The sequence below is a fragment of the Gymnoscopelus braueri genome (genome assembly GCF_963280865.1).
Source record: "Gymnoscopelus braueri genome assembly, chromosome: 19".
Taxonomy (NCBI): Eukaryota; Metazoa; Chordata; class Actinopteri; order Myctophiformes; family Myctophidae; genus Gymnoscopelus; species Gymnoscopelus braueri.
In genome coordinates this window covers 19,726,672-19,741,576 of record NC_137621.1, presented here as the reverse complement: position 1 = coordinate 19,741,576, position 14,905 = coordinate 19,726,672, and the positions used below count along the sequence as shown (strand labels likewise).

The window sequence follows — 14,905 nt, the reverse complement described above, 5'->3', positions numbered from 1 at the left end:
TTTATAAAAATCCTGACGTAAAACATCAAATAATGTGCTGCTGTATTGTTTTCAATCTAACATGGGTCAAAGATGAAAAGATTTTTTTTTAACATAACATCCCTACTTTTATGTAGGGATTAAAACAAGTTTAAAAAATTGTTCTGCAATATTTAACCCCTTGTTTGATCAAACAAGTAAACAAGTATCATGTCAAATGTGTAAACACGAAATATGAACATTTTAGTGCAATATTTCACCATGTGTATTAGGCTATTTTTACATTTTCTACAGTCAAAATATGTTCAGATGTGATCAATGAAAGTGTGAATGAAAAAAAGTAATTGACAGACAGGAAAGGAAAAACATTTGAAATAAAGCCATGATTCATATTAAAAGCATTAATTGTGACTAGTCAATAAGACATTTATGAGCAAGAAAAGTATGACCAAGAACAGTCCACATACCAATGCAACTAGTCGCAACCCCTTGCAACAAAACCGTTTTAAGGCCAGTCCACACCAATGCAACTCCTTGCAACTGTCATTTGGAATAATGGTTGCAAGTAGTTCTGTTGCAAGGAGTTTCATGTTGCAAGGAGTTGCATGTTGCAAGGAGTTGCATGTTGCAAGGAGTTTCACGTTGCAAGGAGTTGCATGTTACAAGGAGTTGAGTCGCAAATCATTGGTGTCAATGCAACTCGTTGCAACAAGACCGTTTTAAGGCCAGTCCACACCAATCTAGCTCTGGTGCATAGCGTTAAGGCCAGACCACACCAATGCAACTCCTTGCAACATGCAACTACTTGCGACCATTATCCCCCATGGCAGCCAGTTGCAAGGTTGCATTGGTGAGGTCTGGCCTTTAGAAGGAGTTATCCTTAACTCCTTCTAACGCTATGGACCAGAGGCAGCTGAGCTAACACCAATGCAACTCCTTGCAACAAAACCGTTTTAAGGCAAGTCCACACTAATGCAACACTGCAACTGCCATGTGATAATAGTTGCAAGGAGTTGCGTCGCGATTCACAAATCATTGGTGTGGAGTCTGTGGACAGGCCTTTTAAAACTGTACTGTCCCTTTAACACAAGCACGTGGTAGAGTTAAATAACCGGATGTCCGAAAATGGGAAAACAAACAAAATGCCTCGACAAGAAGCGACATGATGATCGACTACTCACTGCAACTCTGACATAAAGCAGCACGCCATAATAACCACACACTATCACCTATAGATCCGATTTCCCTGGTTATTTACCTAAACAATGCCCTCCTCCGCAACCCGGTACAGAACAATTCAACTAAACGACATTGCGACGCTCCTGTGGTATGTGGTGGGTTTGTTGTTGATCGATAGTTACCACGGCGTCGCTCGCCGAAAATAGCCAATCTACAAGCTCACAATTATGGCATAGTGGTTATTTTCGGCGAGCGACACCGCCGTACGACGAAGCATCTTAAGTGTCTTTGATGTGTGTGTGATGTAGTGAATACTGTCAAGTGTTTGTTTCCAGTGTTGCCATATTTTGTGAGAGAAATAAGCCACCAGGTCTAGGAAAACAAACGCAAAAGAAGCAACAGGAGCACTTTAAAGTAAACCTATTTGCATTGGCTTTTTGAAAATAGCCGACCTACAAGCTCACAACGCGTCGCATCTGCCATTTTCAAAAACTATTGCAATAAAATGTGGAATATTTGTGAAACATTCTAACAACACAAATGCTCCCTGGGCCCTGGCACAACGTTTTCATGAAAATATTTGAGAACCACTGGTTTAATATATATATATATATATATATATATATATATATATATATATATATATATATATATATATATATATATATATATATATATATATATATATATATTATTTTTTTTGGGGGGAAGCAAGTCTAAATAAGCAAGTACACTTTAGCCACAAGCCCAATTTTTACAAGCAACTTTACAGGAAAAAAGCCCAAAGTCCCTTATAATAAGCCGACATGGCAACACTGTTTGTTTCTCTGCAGAGATGGAGCCACCTAGTCTTGTGTCATGCAGAGAGGACCTGTCGCTGTCCGTTGAGCAAACGACCGATGCCAAATACAATGTAGTGTATATGAGGGCAACAATACTGGTTGGCAATAATAATAATCTCTTTTTACATGAGCGGCTCGCTCGGATGTATTCATAATCTTTAAACCTGATGTCTTTGCAGGATTTACGCAGCCAGTTCTTATCCGTGAGAAAGATCCGTGGCGATGGGAATTGCTTCTACAGAGCTTTCTGCTTTGCTCACCTGGAATCAATTCTGCAAAATGTTAGAGCTTTGGACTGGTCAGTTATAAGATTATTATTACATTTCGCTGTACCAAACAATTTTCTTTAACATATGAGCCTTGACAGCCCATTAAAAATGATCTCGCCTTGATGGATTCCATTTCAGGTTCAAGGAGAGACTAATAAAGAGTGGGATAGATGTCTCTTCTGCCGGATTCGAGGAGAGCTACTTCAAAGATCATCTGACCACAGTGAATCACCTTTAACTTTTCAAATAAGTAGTCTATAAAATTGATTAAAACCCTGCTGCAGGTCAATGAGGACCACTTTCTTCGTCATGATGATGACTCAGAAACTTCTTATAGTAGTAGAGATTTGTATCAGAAAAACAATGAACAAAGCCATAAGGCATGTCACAGAGGACGTAATGGGCTGGGCTGTCATAAAGCAGTGAAGTGATTCATGAGGTTGAAAGGGGGCGCATAGTATTAATGTGATCAGTATGTTTTAGGGGCACAATAGCTTAATCCTTTCATTGGGCCCCAGACTATGATACAGAGACAGAAGACCCTTTTAGGAAGTGGCTATAACCACTAATCATACGTTTGCTACCATAATTCTGCGTTGGGCCTTCTACACATACATTACATGAAGGGAGAGAATAAAAATACCCAGTTAAAAAGGGGGATACATACTGCAGAGGCACTATTAATGAGGTAATTACAGTATGGTGATTTAACAGGATTCAGGGGGTAGATTGAGTATCGTGACAGACTTAATAGACTTAAGGCTAGTTAAACTAACACCGGTTTAGTAATTAAGCCAATGTATTGTTGGGTGGGTATGTAAGTTGTTCAAGGAATATAGATTAATGTTATGATAGACAAGGAAAACTGATAATAGTCACCCCAAAACACTATTCTGTTACGACACAATATTCTGGTGCCTTGAGAAAAGAATGTAACAAATTACATGTTCTATTTTGGATTAAATAAGAACAGGAATGATACTGTGTTATCTGTTAAAGCTCATCGAGGTTGTGGAGCAATGCCAAGCTGATGAGCAAGAGGCCACCCTGCTCAAGCTCTTCAATGAACCGACAACCTCGGACAGTATGGTTCAGTACCTCCGACTGCTCACTTCTGCCCACCTGCAAAACCATGCAGACTTCTTCTCTAACTTTGTGGAGGCACCCAACCTGATGGACTACTGTAAACAAGTTAGTAAACTGTTGCTGCCCTCTAGAGACAGAATTGTAGGGCTCACTAGCATTACACTATCCAGATTGGTCAAAAATGTGTTTTGCTCTACATGATCTATGGGTCTTCTTTTAGGAAGTGGAGGCCATGGCAATGGAGTGTGACCACGTGGACATCCTGGCTCTGTCACAGGCCTTAGGTATTGGCATCCACATCATTTCAATGGAGGGTGACGCACAGGAGCTGGTCCACCACATAATCCCAGAGGGAGCTCAACCCTCTCTGCATCTCCTTTACCAAACTTCCCATTATGACATTCTTTACCCAAGAGCTGACCCATTCCATTATGTTAAGTAATGTATGTAACAAAAACATTTTTCAGAGATGCTTTTGATATTTTGAAATATCTTTTATGTGAAATTTTTTAAACAATTACATAAATTCAATCTGTATTTATTACACATTAACTCAACATGTCATTGCTGTGGCTGTTTTTTCTTCTGTTTCTGTTTCTTTTTATGGTTTGAGACACTGGTTATTGCAGTCTCCACACCTGCGATCGGCAGCTGGGGCAGGTTTAGCTTTCCCATCTGAGTTGGGTACTTGGTCCTTATCTCATGCTTGAAAACAGGCTGGGAGAGCACATGCTTCAAGTGCTTCTTCATCCCCTTAACCAGTTTCTGCTGTTCTCGGTCATCCTCCTCTCCACCACCTGAAAACAGAGATCATATTCAAATTCAATTCACCCTTCGCTAAGCCCCACCCACTCAACTCTTGCCAGATCAAGGTCTGGCAAGCTGTGCTTCTCACCAATTGACACGGATTTCCCCATATAAATAATCAATAAAAAAGCAAGAGCTTCAAAATCTCTTCCAAATATAGTCAACAAGGCCTGCAGTAGGCTATGCACTGGAAAAATGTGCATGACATTATTTCAACGAACAAAAATACAGGAAAATATCAGAGGGAGAACTCAATCAACTTTAACGCCACTATCACCGGACAGGAGTTTTCATGTACCGCACTGTAAGACTACAAATAGTAGCAGTTAATAAATAGACAAATAATATACTTTAACGTGCGGAATCCGAAACAGGCAACAGCCAGGTGGTGTTGTATACAACACCTGTACAAGTTGCGCTGTGATTCTGAATTTCTGGTGTTTAACTCGGAACTTGAGCTTTAGAAGTTACTGAATGTCTCCATAACACATACATCTGCCATCAAAAATATTAACAGCCTAAACTGTAAAGGGGTGAAAAATGCACCCTCCAACCGCTTTCTGGGTACGTGGAATCTGTTGCTGGTTCATAGTCACCATTGCGTTATCGTGGTATTCCCATTCTTGCTATTAATGTTGCAAATGATTGTGTGTGCGGGCGATTTTTGACAACTTGACAGGTGACGGAAGAGTGCCAAACCATATGCCAGCTTAGCAACTAGCAGTTGGGGTGGGATTTATCGAAGGGTCAACTGTCTGCATATGAACAGATTTATATGATCATTTGCTGCTTCTCAACAGAGCAATATCCTGAGTATTGATATAACTCTGGGTCTATGTTTCCACTCATACAACACATTAACTCTGGTGTCCCTGTTTTGAGTAAATCATGGCTATCAAGATAGCCAATAGTAGGCCTATATGCTTAATTTATACTCCCTCATCCGGTCGTGTGGCAAAAATTGCCGAAATACAAGCTCACAACGTGTTGTGATGCGACCCAATGTAAGCTTGTAGATCAGCTATTTTTGCCATGCGACATCATTGTGCAATGAAGTCTAGATCAGGCTTAAGTGGTTAAATCTGAATTATCTGAATTTAATTGTACTGTATAGCTAGTTGGACTTGCCAAGCAAGACGTCATCATCCAGATCCACATCTAGGGCTTCCGCTGCTTGTTTGAACCAGGAGTTGTGCTGCTTCTCTTTGCTGTTGTGGTACTCGATCTTCTCGATTTTCCTGGCCAGGTTTACACGCTCCTACGCATGAAAGTACACACATTACACACACACACACACAACAAAAACATCTCACCGGAAAAGGACTGGATCATTATAGGGTCACTATCAAGCTGTTGATGTGCAATTCAGTTAACGGTTATCATAGTGTATAGAAATAATACTATAATAAAAGATATATATACTGTTTCAGCCTTTGTCTACAGTTCCCATGATGCATTTCACAGGCAAGCACTAGCCTGGCACATTAATCAGTCTATCAATGCTATGAATTTCATCCGATTCATATTTTCTGAATACAATAATAGTGAGCAAGGACAATGTCATGCCCACTGAGTGTAGTGGTAGTTTTCACTTTCAGATTATATTTTACTAGGGTAACCTTTCAAAACAACTTATGTGGCGTTTCAAAGACACAGACTTTATGGCACCAACATTAGCAGTACAAATACAATTCCAATAGATGTGTGAAAATCGTGATAGTGTCCCTTTAATGTTGATTTCGACCTCACATCGTGATTGGCTGGGACATTCTATTCTACTCTTAGGTGCCAATATCTCAGATAACAGCACCTTACCTTTCCTGTAGCCTAACCTCGTTCCCAGCCTTTTCTCATCTCACAAGGAGGAAAGCCTGGTAAAAGAACTATGGCAGAAAGTGTCTATAGATAGGGCTGTCATGATTACAAATTTAAGTTGACAATTGTCACACAAATAATTGTGATTAATGATTTAATTGTGTTTTTGGCATTTAACATTAGAACATATGAATACAACTTAAAATGTGTTTGGTTTTTAGGCATAATCACAAATTGCAAAGGGCATTATGACAAATAACTTAAATACAAAGACATTATTGACATATTTAATAATTGTATACATGTGATGCGTTGTAAGCTTGTAGATCTGCTACTTTTTATAGTATATGAAAATGTGTGAACATTTTTCAACATGGAAACGATTATGACGATTATGCAAACATAATTGCTATTATCTCAAATAATTGCGATTATACGATTATGTAATAATTGTGACAGGCCTATCTATAGGGCGGACCTCCAATGTAGGCACTTCTCCCAGTCTTTTTCGACAAATCATCACACGTTTTCATGCCCAGGGAATGTAAATAGATCTGCACAGCATCAATGTAACTTACTTGGGCGGTACTTCCTGTACTTTCGCTTAAACACTTTCAGTAACAGTTCTTGCCCAGCGTACCTGTGGCAAGCCAGCTTAAACTTTTTTACTTTGTTGCTGTCCACCGTTCAATCATAAATATTAACAATGAATCCATGTTATAATCACAATAATACACTCAATGATGTGGTATAATATATAGAGAGATATAGAGATATTGGCATTCATGTATTATTGGTTCATTAATCTCACCTTGATGGTTGTCATACATTTGGTCTCTATGGGGAACACAGGAAGATCCTCATCCTTCCCAAGAGTCCTGGAAATCTTCTTGAAGTTCATCATGTCATCTGGGCCTATCAGGAGTAAACTGAGACCCTCCTTGGCAGCTCTCGCTGTTCTTCCGCTGCGGTGCACATACGTCTCTGATGTCCTGGGAACCTAGAATGAAAAGAAAGAGGTTCTTAAAAACACGATACCTCTTTAATTGTACAATAGTTGCCACCTAATGCTAATGTGGCAATTAGAACACCCTTTACTCCAGTCTATGTATGTAATAACCAGAACTATGCAAAAAAAATATTCAACTTACTAATCAACATACGTTTGCATTTATATCTGGACTTTTGAGTATAGTGGTTTACGTTTTTTTTAAAGATATTTTTTGGGGCTTTTTCTGCCTTTATTGATAGGATAGTAGGCTGACAGGAAATGGGGAGAGATGGGGGGTTGACATACAGCAAAGGTCACCGGGATCGGGAGTCGAACCCGCGACACGCAGTCAAGCTGGATTACCAGCATTATGTGGTATGCGCCTGGACCGCTAGGCCAGTGGACACCACATTGGATTATTGAAATCTAGGTCTTTAGAAGATTTTTTTTTAGATTCTCACGCTGTGAGATACCGTTCATCTTTGTAACTATAAGTGCGCCAAATTAAAGAATTAAAATACCTCCTGTTCTATGTTTTAGGCTTCCATATCTTTTGTATATAGATTTGGGCTTCGTAAAATGTATGCAACAGCGAACAATAAAATGTTAAAGCTTTATTATACAAATAACCTAATATAGATTACTTCAATATATTTAAGTTAACTATAAAATACAAATACCAAGAATGTATAGCCTAAACTTCTTTCCACCCAAGGCCTACAGATGGAAATAAGCTTTTAGCTAAATCTGGTGCAATGCGTTTATTGTATGCTGTTCGTGTCAAATAAATGACAGTGTGAAAAGATATACCTGATAGTGAATTACATGCTGAACATCTGGGATATCCAGTCCCCTGGCAGCAACATCGGTGGTTAGCAGGACAGAACTGCAAAATGTTATAAAAATTGTCAATATGGTAATCAGGACTCAGGAGTTGGACAATGCTGAAAAATGTACAGTATTTCAGATGAAGGGATGGACAAAATTGCTTTTCATGTCAGGAAAGTAAAACTATCAAAGCTGTGAGTACCAGTAAAAAAAGGTGTTTATGTTTAACCACTTTAAACCTGGCATCCCTATTTTGGGTGAAACCCATCAAAAATAGCAAAAATAGCCGATGTACAAGCTCACAATGTTTTACGATTTGAGCTTGTAGATCATAATGGGTACATATTGAATAAATGAAACTGATCCCAAAAAAGGGCAAACCTATTTCTGACTGCAACTGCATTTTAAAACAAATATCTGTGACTCACCTCTCCCTCTCAGCAAACCTCTCCAGGTTTTTGAGGCGCTGTTTCTGGTGCATATTGGCATGAAGCGGCAGTGGAGTACGGTCCAAGATAACCAGCAGAGAGTTAAGCCTTTTGATGCAGTCGATGCTGTTGGCGAACACCATGGTACGCCCTGGGTACTGGAGCAAGAAATAATACAGGACAAAATCTTTCTCGTCTTTATCGCACTGGATCTTTGTCTCGATCAGAGTTTCCACTGTAGCCTCCTTCCTGGTAAGGTCGATGACTTTAGGCTTGGAGCTGATGCCCACTTTCTCCACGAGGATCTCCAGCTGGCTCCTCTTGTCTATTTCCCTCTTCTTCTGCAAGAAGCGAGTGGGAAGGCTGCGAGCCATGGTCAGGGTGGCAGAGAACACGAACGTCTGCCTCTTGGGATTGAAGTCAGTGGTGCTTAGCATCTCCAGCAGATTCTCCAGCTCTGCAAAGTGGCCTTTTTCTACCATGCGGTCGGCTTCATCAATGACAAGGCATCTGCAGAACAAACATAATGAGATTCAAACCAATATTACCATGTTTTTATGGGCTTTTTTTTTTTAAACAGAGGCAAAATTTTCAAAAATAGATGATCTACAAGCTCTATGTTGCAATGAGTTTGTAGATGAGCTATTTTGGCAATTCCTCATACTTTCGTCCTTCGTCATAGTTCATAGACTGTGGATCTAGAGATGTGTGAGAGGTTTGTGACCTACTGGAGCTGTCTGAGGTTCTGGAGATGTGGGTTCCTCTCCTTGATCAACTCCCATAGGCGTCCAGGAGTGGCGATAACAATCTCGGGCCGGAGCTTGAGCATCCTTTTCTGTTTCTGTGCTGCCATTCCGCCCACAATTAAAGCTGTTTTTATACCTGCAAACCGGTAAAAATAATTATAAATGGTTTGAAGCATAAAATAGGGGAATCAAACGGCACCTATCATAAAGATCTGCTTGGTGACGTCAGACGTACCAGTAAATTTTGCCACAGCATCAATATGATGTTTGACCTGAACAGCCAGCTCCCTGGTTGGGGTGAGAACCAGTCCGAGAAGAGGTTGACCTTGACTTCCACTTGTTTCCATTATCCCTTCGAAGTCTACATTCTCAATGACTTTAACACATCCAAATTTGTCATCATCTTCTTCCTCCATCTGATCTTCATCATCATTATCTGTATCATCTTTGTCTTCAATGCCTTCATCCTCTTCCTCCTCAGCATCCACATTAGACCCCTCTTCCTGTTCTGTTGTAGACTCAGCATTTATTTCAACACTGGAAACACTTGCCTCGTCATCATCGTCATCACCTGCCTTCGTGGACTCATCCATATCTGGAATGTAGAGACTCTTCACCTTTGTGATCGCCTTATTTTGCTCATTATCCTTTTCTTCAGTGCCTTTCTTCCATTCCAGGATGGTGTGGATCATGGGAATACCAAAAGATAGCGTCTTTCCACTTCCTGTTAATTACACATTTGCTTCATTAAATGGGAATACAGTAGGATGTGTTATGGAATGGATCAAAAACTAGACTGATAACTTAGACAATGCTGTAAGATCTTGATCTATTTATTCAATGTGATCTTACCCGTCTCTGCTGCTCCCACGATGTCCATGTGATCTCTGATGGCTGGAGGCAATGCCAGAGCTTGAATGGGGGTGGGGGATCCAAAACCAAGGCTGCTCAGTGCTCTAAGCACAGGGGCTGGAACGAACAGACCCTTCCATGCACTCACATCCGTTTTTTGGTCAGAGCCTGAGAGGGCAGCATTCGACCAGTTTCTTGCCTTCTTTTTGGGGATCATTGAAACTTGGTCCTGCGAGGGCTGTTCTGTTGCCTGAACATCAAGATCTGTTTGAGATTCCTGCTCTGTCTGTGCCTCCGGGGCTGTTGCCTTTTCTGCTTGCTTCTTTTTCTGCATTTTCTTCTGCTTTTGCATCCTTTTTTTCCATCCATCCTTTTTTTCCTTTGATTGTGATTGGGCATCTATTTCAGAACTGTCAGGCTCTTCCAATTTCTTCTCTTCAGAAGCGCCATCCTCCACTGTGTCATTATCTGCATCTACCTTCTTCTTTTTCCTCCTTTTCTTCTTCTTTTCCGTCTTTGATTGTGATTGGGCTTCCATTTCAGAACTGACAGGCTCTTCCAATTTCTTCTCTTCAGAAGCCACATCCTCCACTGTGTCATTATCTGCCTGCCTCTTTTGCTGCCTTTTCTTCTTCTTTTCTGTCTTTGATTGTGCATCTATTTCAGAACTGACAGGCTCTTCCAATGTCTTCTCTTTAGAAGCCCCATCCTCCACTGTGTCATTATCTGCATCCGTCTTAGGACACAGAGGCTGTTCCTTCTTCTCCTCTTTAGAAGCCCCATCCTCCACTGTGTCATTATCTGCATCTGTCTTAGGACACAGAGGCTGTTCCTTCTTCTCCTCCTCACCACTCGCTGAACTCTCTACAGGAATGTTATCTTCTTTGGTTGACTCCTCTCCAGACACTTTCTTTATTTTCTTCTTTTTCTTTACTTGTTTCTTGGTTTCAGTTGCGTCGTCTTCTCCTTCGCACTCCTCTGCAACTTTGCCTTCATCATCATCATCTATCTCACTAGATGTTCTTTTCTTGGCTTTCTTCTCCTTTTTGTTCAGTACTGCTGCTTTAACGCCAACCTCGTCGCACTCCTCTGCGACTTCCCCTTCATCGTCATCTATCTCACTAGATGTTCTTTTCTTGGCTTTCTTGACTTTCTTCTCCTTTTTGTTCAGTACTGATGCTCTAACGCCAACCTTAGTAGAGTCCATCAGACGGTAGTCGTGCAACTCCTCAAAACACACCAGTCCCCCCATGCCCTCCTCAGAGAAGAGACTGGGGTCGAGTTCGACTGCTTTCCAACTACCTTTCACATGGATCGCCCGTTTGTCTGACCTATTATGTGATCCAAAGAATGGCTTCTTTTTCATCTGAGACTTATTCGTCTTCATTTTTCCTATGAAACAGCAAGGACAAATCAGGTTGGCATTGAGTTACTGAGTGCATATTACAGTTGATGCATGATTTATGTAGTTGTGACATGGGCAAGACCTACACGCACCACATTATTAACACACACACCCACACACACACACTAATGTTCATAGTGTTGACTATATTTAGAGGTAGAACCCAATCCACACACACACACAACACCGAACGGCACCCCACAGTGTGCTATTATTACTACTGTACATTACGTTTAGTTATTTTTAGTATTACGATTGTACTTTATTATTTATTTATAGCTAGTTTGGAACCGGAGACTGAGATTCCAAACGGAGATAAAGATAATTGTCAACAATGAAAACTACCAGAGCTTGCGTTAGACTGTTGTTTACTGAACAATATTACAGGTCATACAATACAGCCTCTCCACATGTCGAGCAGCTTATTAGCATACTTCCTGGTCGGTTCCTGGGCACGCTCCTTATAGGTCTCCTAAGCCCGGACCTTCCATAACATGACATCAACATTAACCTGTTCCAAGCCAGGTAATAACATTACACCGCAATAATGTACTTATTAATATTCTGTCAAGAAGAAACACAAGCATTTTACTCTCTTATTCCTGTGTATGGGATGCAATGCAGCAGTAAAAATAGAAGTGTCTTAGAAAGTCAGCGTGAAAATCATTAAGACTGAATATAACCCTTGGGCTGGCGGCTTGAATCCGAGCCCTGGGTTCCTTTTCAGACGCAACGTTAAATCAAATAGCAATTCTAAGAAAGACACACAAGAGGAACCAACTCTAGACCCACCTGGAACTGTTGTTGTCAGTTGTTTTCTTCTAAATATCATTCACCACGTTTGACTACACTCACGAGGGCGCAGCCATTAGTTGTGGTGACGTGGTTAAACAGGGGGCGGGGACTACACGAAAGTTCCGCCGGAACTTTACATTTCAAAATAAAGGTTTTGTTTTCTTTCTTTCTTTTATAAAAATAAATAAATGTATAACAAATATTGATTGAAGCATAGTCATAGATAAGATTGTGGAAGTAACGTTATACATAACTAATCTGCAGCTAAACAGGAGCAAGCTTTTGGGACCTTATTTAGAAATGAACTCTCTTCTACATTATATTACATTATACATACTACACTATTATTATTATATTATTATTATTTGAACAGAATCTTTATTGAATCAAATCCCAGGCATAACATTATAATTCTTTATTGTCCGAGAAAACCGACAAAACAATTAGGGAGAGACATCACATACACATTTTACTTTCACAATAGAAATGCAGCAAATGCAACAAATAACATGCGAGATCAAATGAATGTAGATATAACAGCTACATCTTAACATTCAAATTAAGTATTATTTGAAAAATAGACCAACCACGAGTATATTCTACTATAAACAATATGCAGAATCTTGCTTTTTATAACAGGCTACTTTTTGGTCGGGTCTATCACTCTGCCCATGAACAGCAGACTGTTGGTCTCCTCGTGGTAGATGAAGAAGAAGAAGGGTCTGTTGATGGTGAAGGTCCGTGGTAAGGAATATGCCGTGATGCCTACTGATGTGGCAGCTGCTGCAGTCGTCCCAGCCTCATCCACTTCGATCACTGCCTTGTGCAGAATCTACATCCACAGATAGAAATGCATTATTTATACAGATATAATCTATGTGTTATTTTATTGCTATTTTTTTTCTTCTTCTTCTTGGGTTCCTTTTATACAGCTTGTATAAAATGTACAACAGGACTACAGTAAACTGACCAACGCACCTCTGACACTTTGAGGCCTTTGTCCTTACTCAACCCTGTGAGATTTGATGATTCACTGAAGATGCTGGAGACACCCACATCTGGCAGGATCTGGTGCAGTGCATAGGATTCCTCCATACTGAATTTGGGCATGTTGACTTCCAGTTTTCTATAAATAAGAAAATAATTTAACAGTAAAGCCCGCCATACATATTCAGTACAGGAACACACTGATCAGGCAGTGATTTTCAAACATTTTAAGGTCCCCCAGCTTGATATGTATTAGGCCACGGACCCCTATTGTACTAACTAATGGAACCAAAATGGGTTACAGAGTTACAGACTCATAAGGGTTACAGGCATAAGGGTTACAGACTCATTAGGGTCCATTTGGTTCCCAACTATCAGCCATTTAGCTGGGGACCCACTGGAACCTTTGATTTATTGGTATACTTTAATAACAGTTTGCAAAATAGTACAGAGGCATAATTATACAATAATGCTAAAAGCATAACACATAACACAAAAAGTCCTAAGGGCTTGTTTCCATTGTGGTCCTATGTATTCAATACATACAATAACACACAAGAAATCATCAACTCAACTAGTAGCAATAAAATTGATATACAGGGGGGGTCATATCTGGTGTCAAGCTTAGAAGACTTTTCTAGGACCAGTTGCAAATTGTAGACAGGTGCTTTCTTATGGCGGTTTTGAAGGAGGGTCCCTGGGGGCCCTTGGACCCCACGTTGGGAATCAGTGCATTACAGTGTGATCAACAATGTTGCAGCATAATGTCTCATTGAACAAGGGTTTTGTGAACCTACTCTTTTTGCAGCTTTGTGATCCAGGACATGAATCTCTTGGCAGTGATCCCATCATCGATTAGTGTGTAGTCCATTCCCTTGTTGGGCAGCAGGATCAGCATTGAAACACCTTCCTTGTATGGAAGCTTCAGCACTCTGGCACCAAGTGAAACATCTTCCATTGTGTAGACTTTATCTTCATAAAACATCATTGGCACCTGGACAATGTTGTAATTGTCAATGTAGAAGGGTCCATTTTGTGTCAGATTGGAGTTAAAAGGGTTTTCCCATGCTCCTGTGTAGGATAAATAAATGAAATGTGCAATAAGTCATACACAAATATGGAAGTGTACCAGTTTTGTCATGGACCAAGTGGAAGCTTGGGAAAGCATGATAATCAGAAGTAACTTACCCTGGAAGAATATAGTGTTGAGAAGCATGAGCTGGGTCAGTGGCTCCAAGCTGGTTATCATATCCGTCACTTTGTTCCCAGTCCTCTGCAAGATATAGTCATTGATGGTGGCAATACTTGCTTTTGTGTCTGCAAAGTCCACATTGTTGATGTCAGCATTAAAAAACCTCTTGATCTGGTCACTGAAGGTCTTCTGTACCTCAAACTTTAGGTCAACAAAGAGGGCTGTGCCTTGGTCCAGTTGCAGGGATTCACCGTGTGTGATGTTCCCATGAAGGTGTTGGAAAAGTTGCGGGATGAATTCTGGCAGACCAACCTGCTCCAACTGGGCCAGATTGAGGCCTTTCATTATTTCCTCACGTGTGACACCACCAGCGGCCATAGACAGAGTAGCAAAAGCTGATGAGATGCTCAAGGGCGAGAAAAAGATGTTCTCGTCATTGTAACTGGATATTTTTCTGTACAGGTTCATGGCAAAATCCATATTGTTGAAAGCAAGATCTGTCATATTGGGACTTGGCATTTGTGTTTGGTGGACAGAGTCCATGGTGCACATATATGTTATGATGAAAAGGAGTCCCATCTTCATTTTTTGTACAACCATCATGTGTTCTGGAATGGTTTATCAGCTCAATCTGGAAAGCTGTGGTTTAGATGTTAAATATTAAGAATAATTGAACAACCATAAAAATGTTACACTAAGGTAGA

The 14,905-nt window shown here is 40.4% G+C and overlaps 3 protein-coding genes across 4 annotated transcripts; 1 reads left to right on the top strand and 2 right to left on the bottom strand.

The window, feature by feature from the left end:
* The first annotated feature begins 1,104 nt into the window (after positions 1–1,104).
* LOC308073970 (ubiquitin thioesterase OTUB2-like) lies at positions 1,105–3,912 on the top strand. Of its 2 annotated transcripts, none has more exons than XM_080413273.1 (6): positions 1,105–1,306; positions 1,992–2,071; positions 2,180–2,298; positions 2,408–2,492; positions 3,269–3,460; positions 3,576–3,912. In XM_080413273.1, exons 2-6 carry the CDS (start codon positions 1,994–1,996, stop codon positions 3,795–3,797), a joined length of 696 nt encoding a protein of 231 aa, XP_080269399.1. In that variant the 5' UTR covers positions 1,105–1,306; positions 1,992–1,993; the 3' UTR covers positions 3,798–3,912. The 2 variants fall into 2 exon arrangements, with proteins under 2 accessions (XP_080269399.1, XP_080269400.1); XM_080413274.1 differs by having other exon boundaries at positions 1,105–1,313.
* Positions 3,770–12,104, bottom strand: ddx24 (DEAD (Asp-Glu-Ala-Asp) box helicase 24). The gene is made up of 9 exons (XM_080413272.1): positions 12,020–12,104; positions 9,823–11,214; positions 9,206–9,694; positions 8,953–9,106; positions 8,225–8,734; positions 7,779–7,854; positions 6,789–6,977; positions 5,291–5,420; positions 3,770–4,152 (listed from the first exon to the last, which is right to left on the bottom strand). Exons 1-9 carry the CDS (start codon positions 12,057–12,059, stop codon positions 3,917–3,919), a joined length of 3,216 nt encoding a protein of 1,071 aa, XP_080269398.1. The 5' UTR covers positions 12,060–12,104; the 3' UTR covers positions 3,770–3,916.
* A 558-nt stretch (positions 12,105–12,662) lies between these two features.
* On the bottom strand, positions 12,663–14,816 carry serpina10b (serpin peptidase inhibitor, clade A (alpha-1 antiproteinase, antitrypsin), member 10b; the record flags this gene model as incomplete). The annotated part of the gene is made up of 4 exons (XM_080414117.1): positions 14,198–14,816; positions 13,807–14,080; positions 13,001–13,148; positions 12,663–12,854 (listed from the first exon to the last, which is right to left on the bottom strand). The coding sequence occupies exons 1-4, from the start codon at positions 14,802–14,804 to the stop codon at positions 12,663–12,665; spliced, it is 1,221 nt and encodes a 406-aa protein (XP_080270243.1). The 5' UTR covers positions 14,805–14,816.
* Between the last annotated feature and the right edge of the window lie 89 nt (positions 14,817–14,905).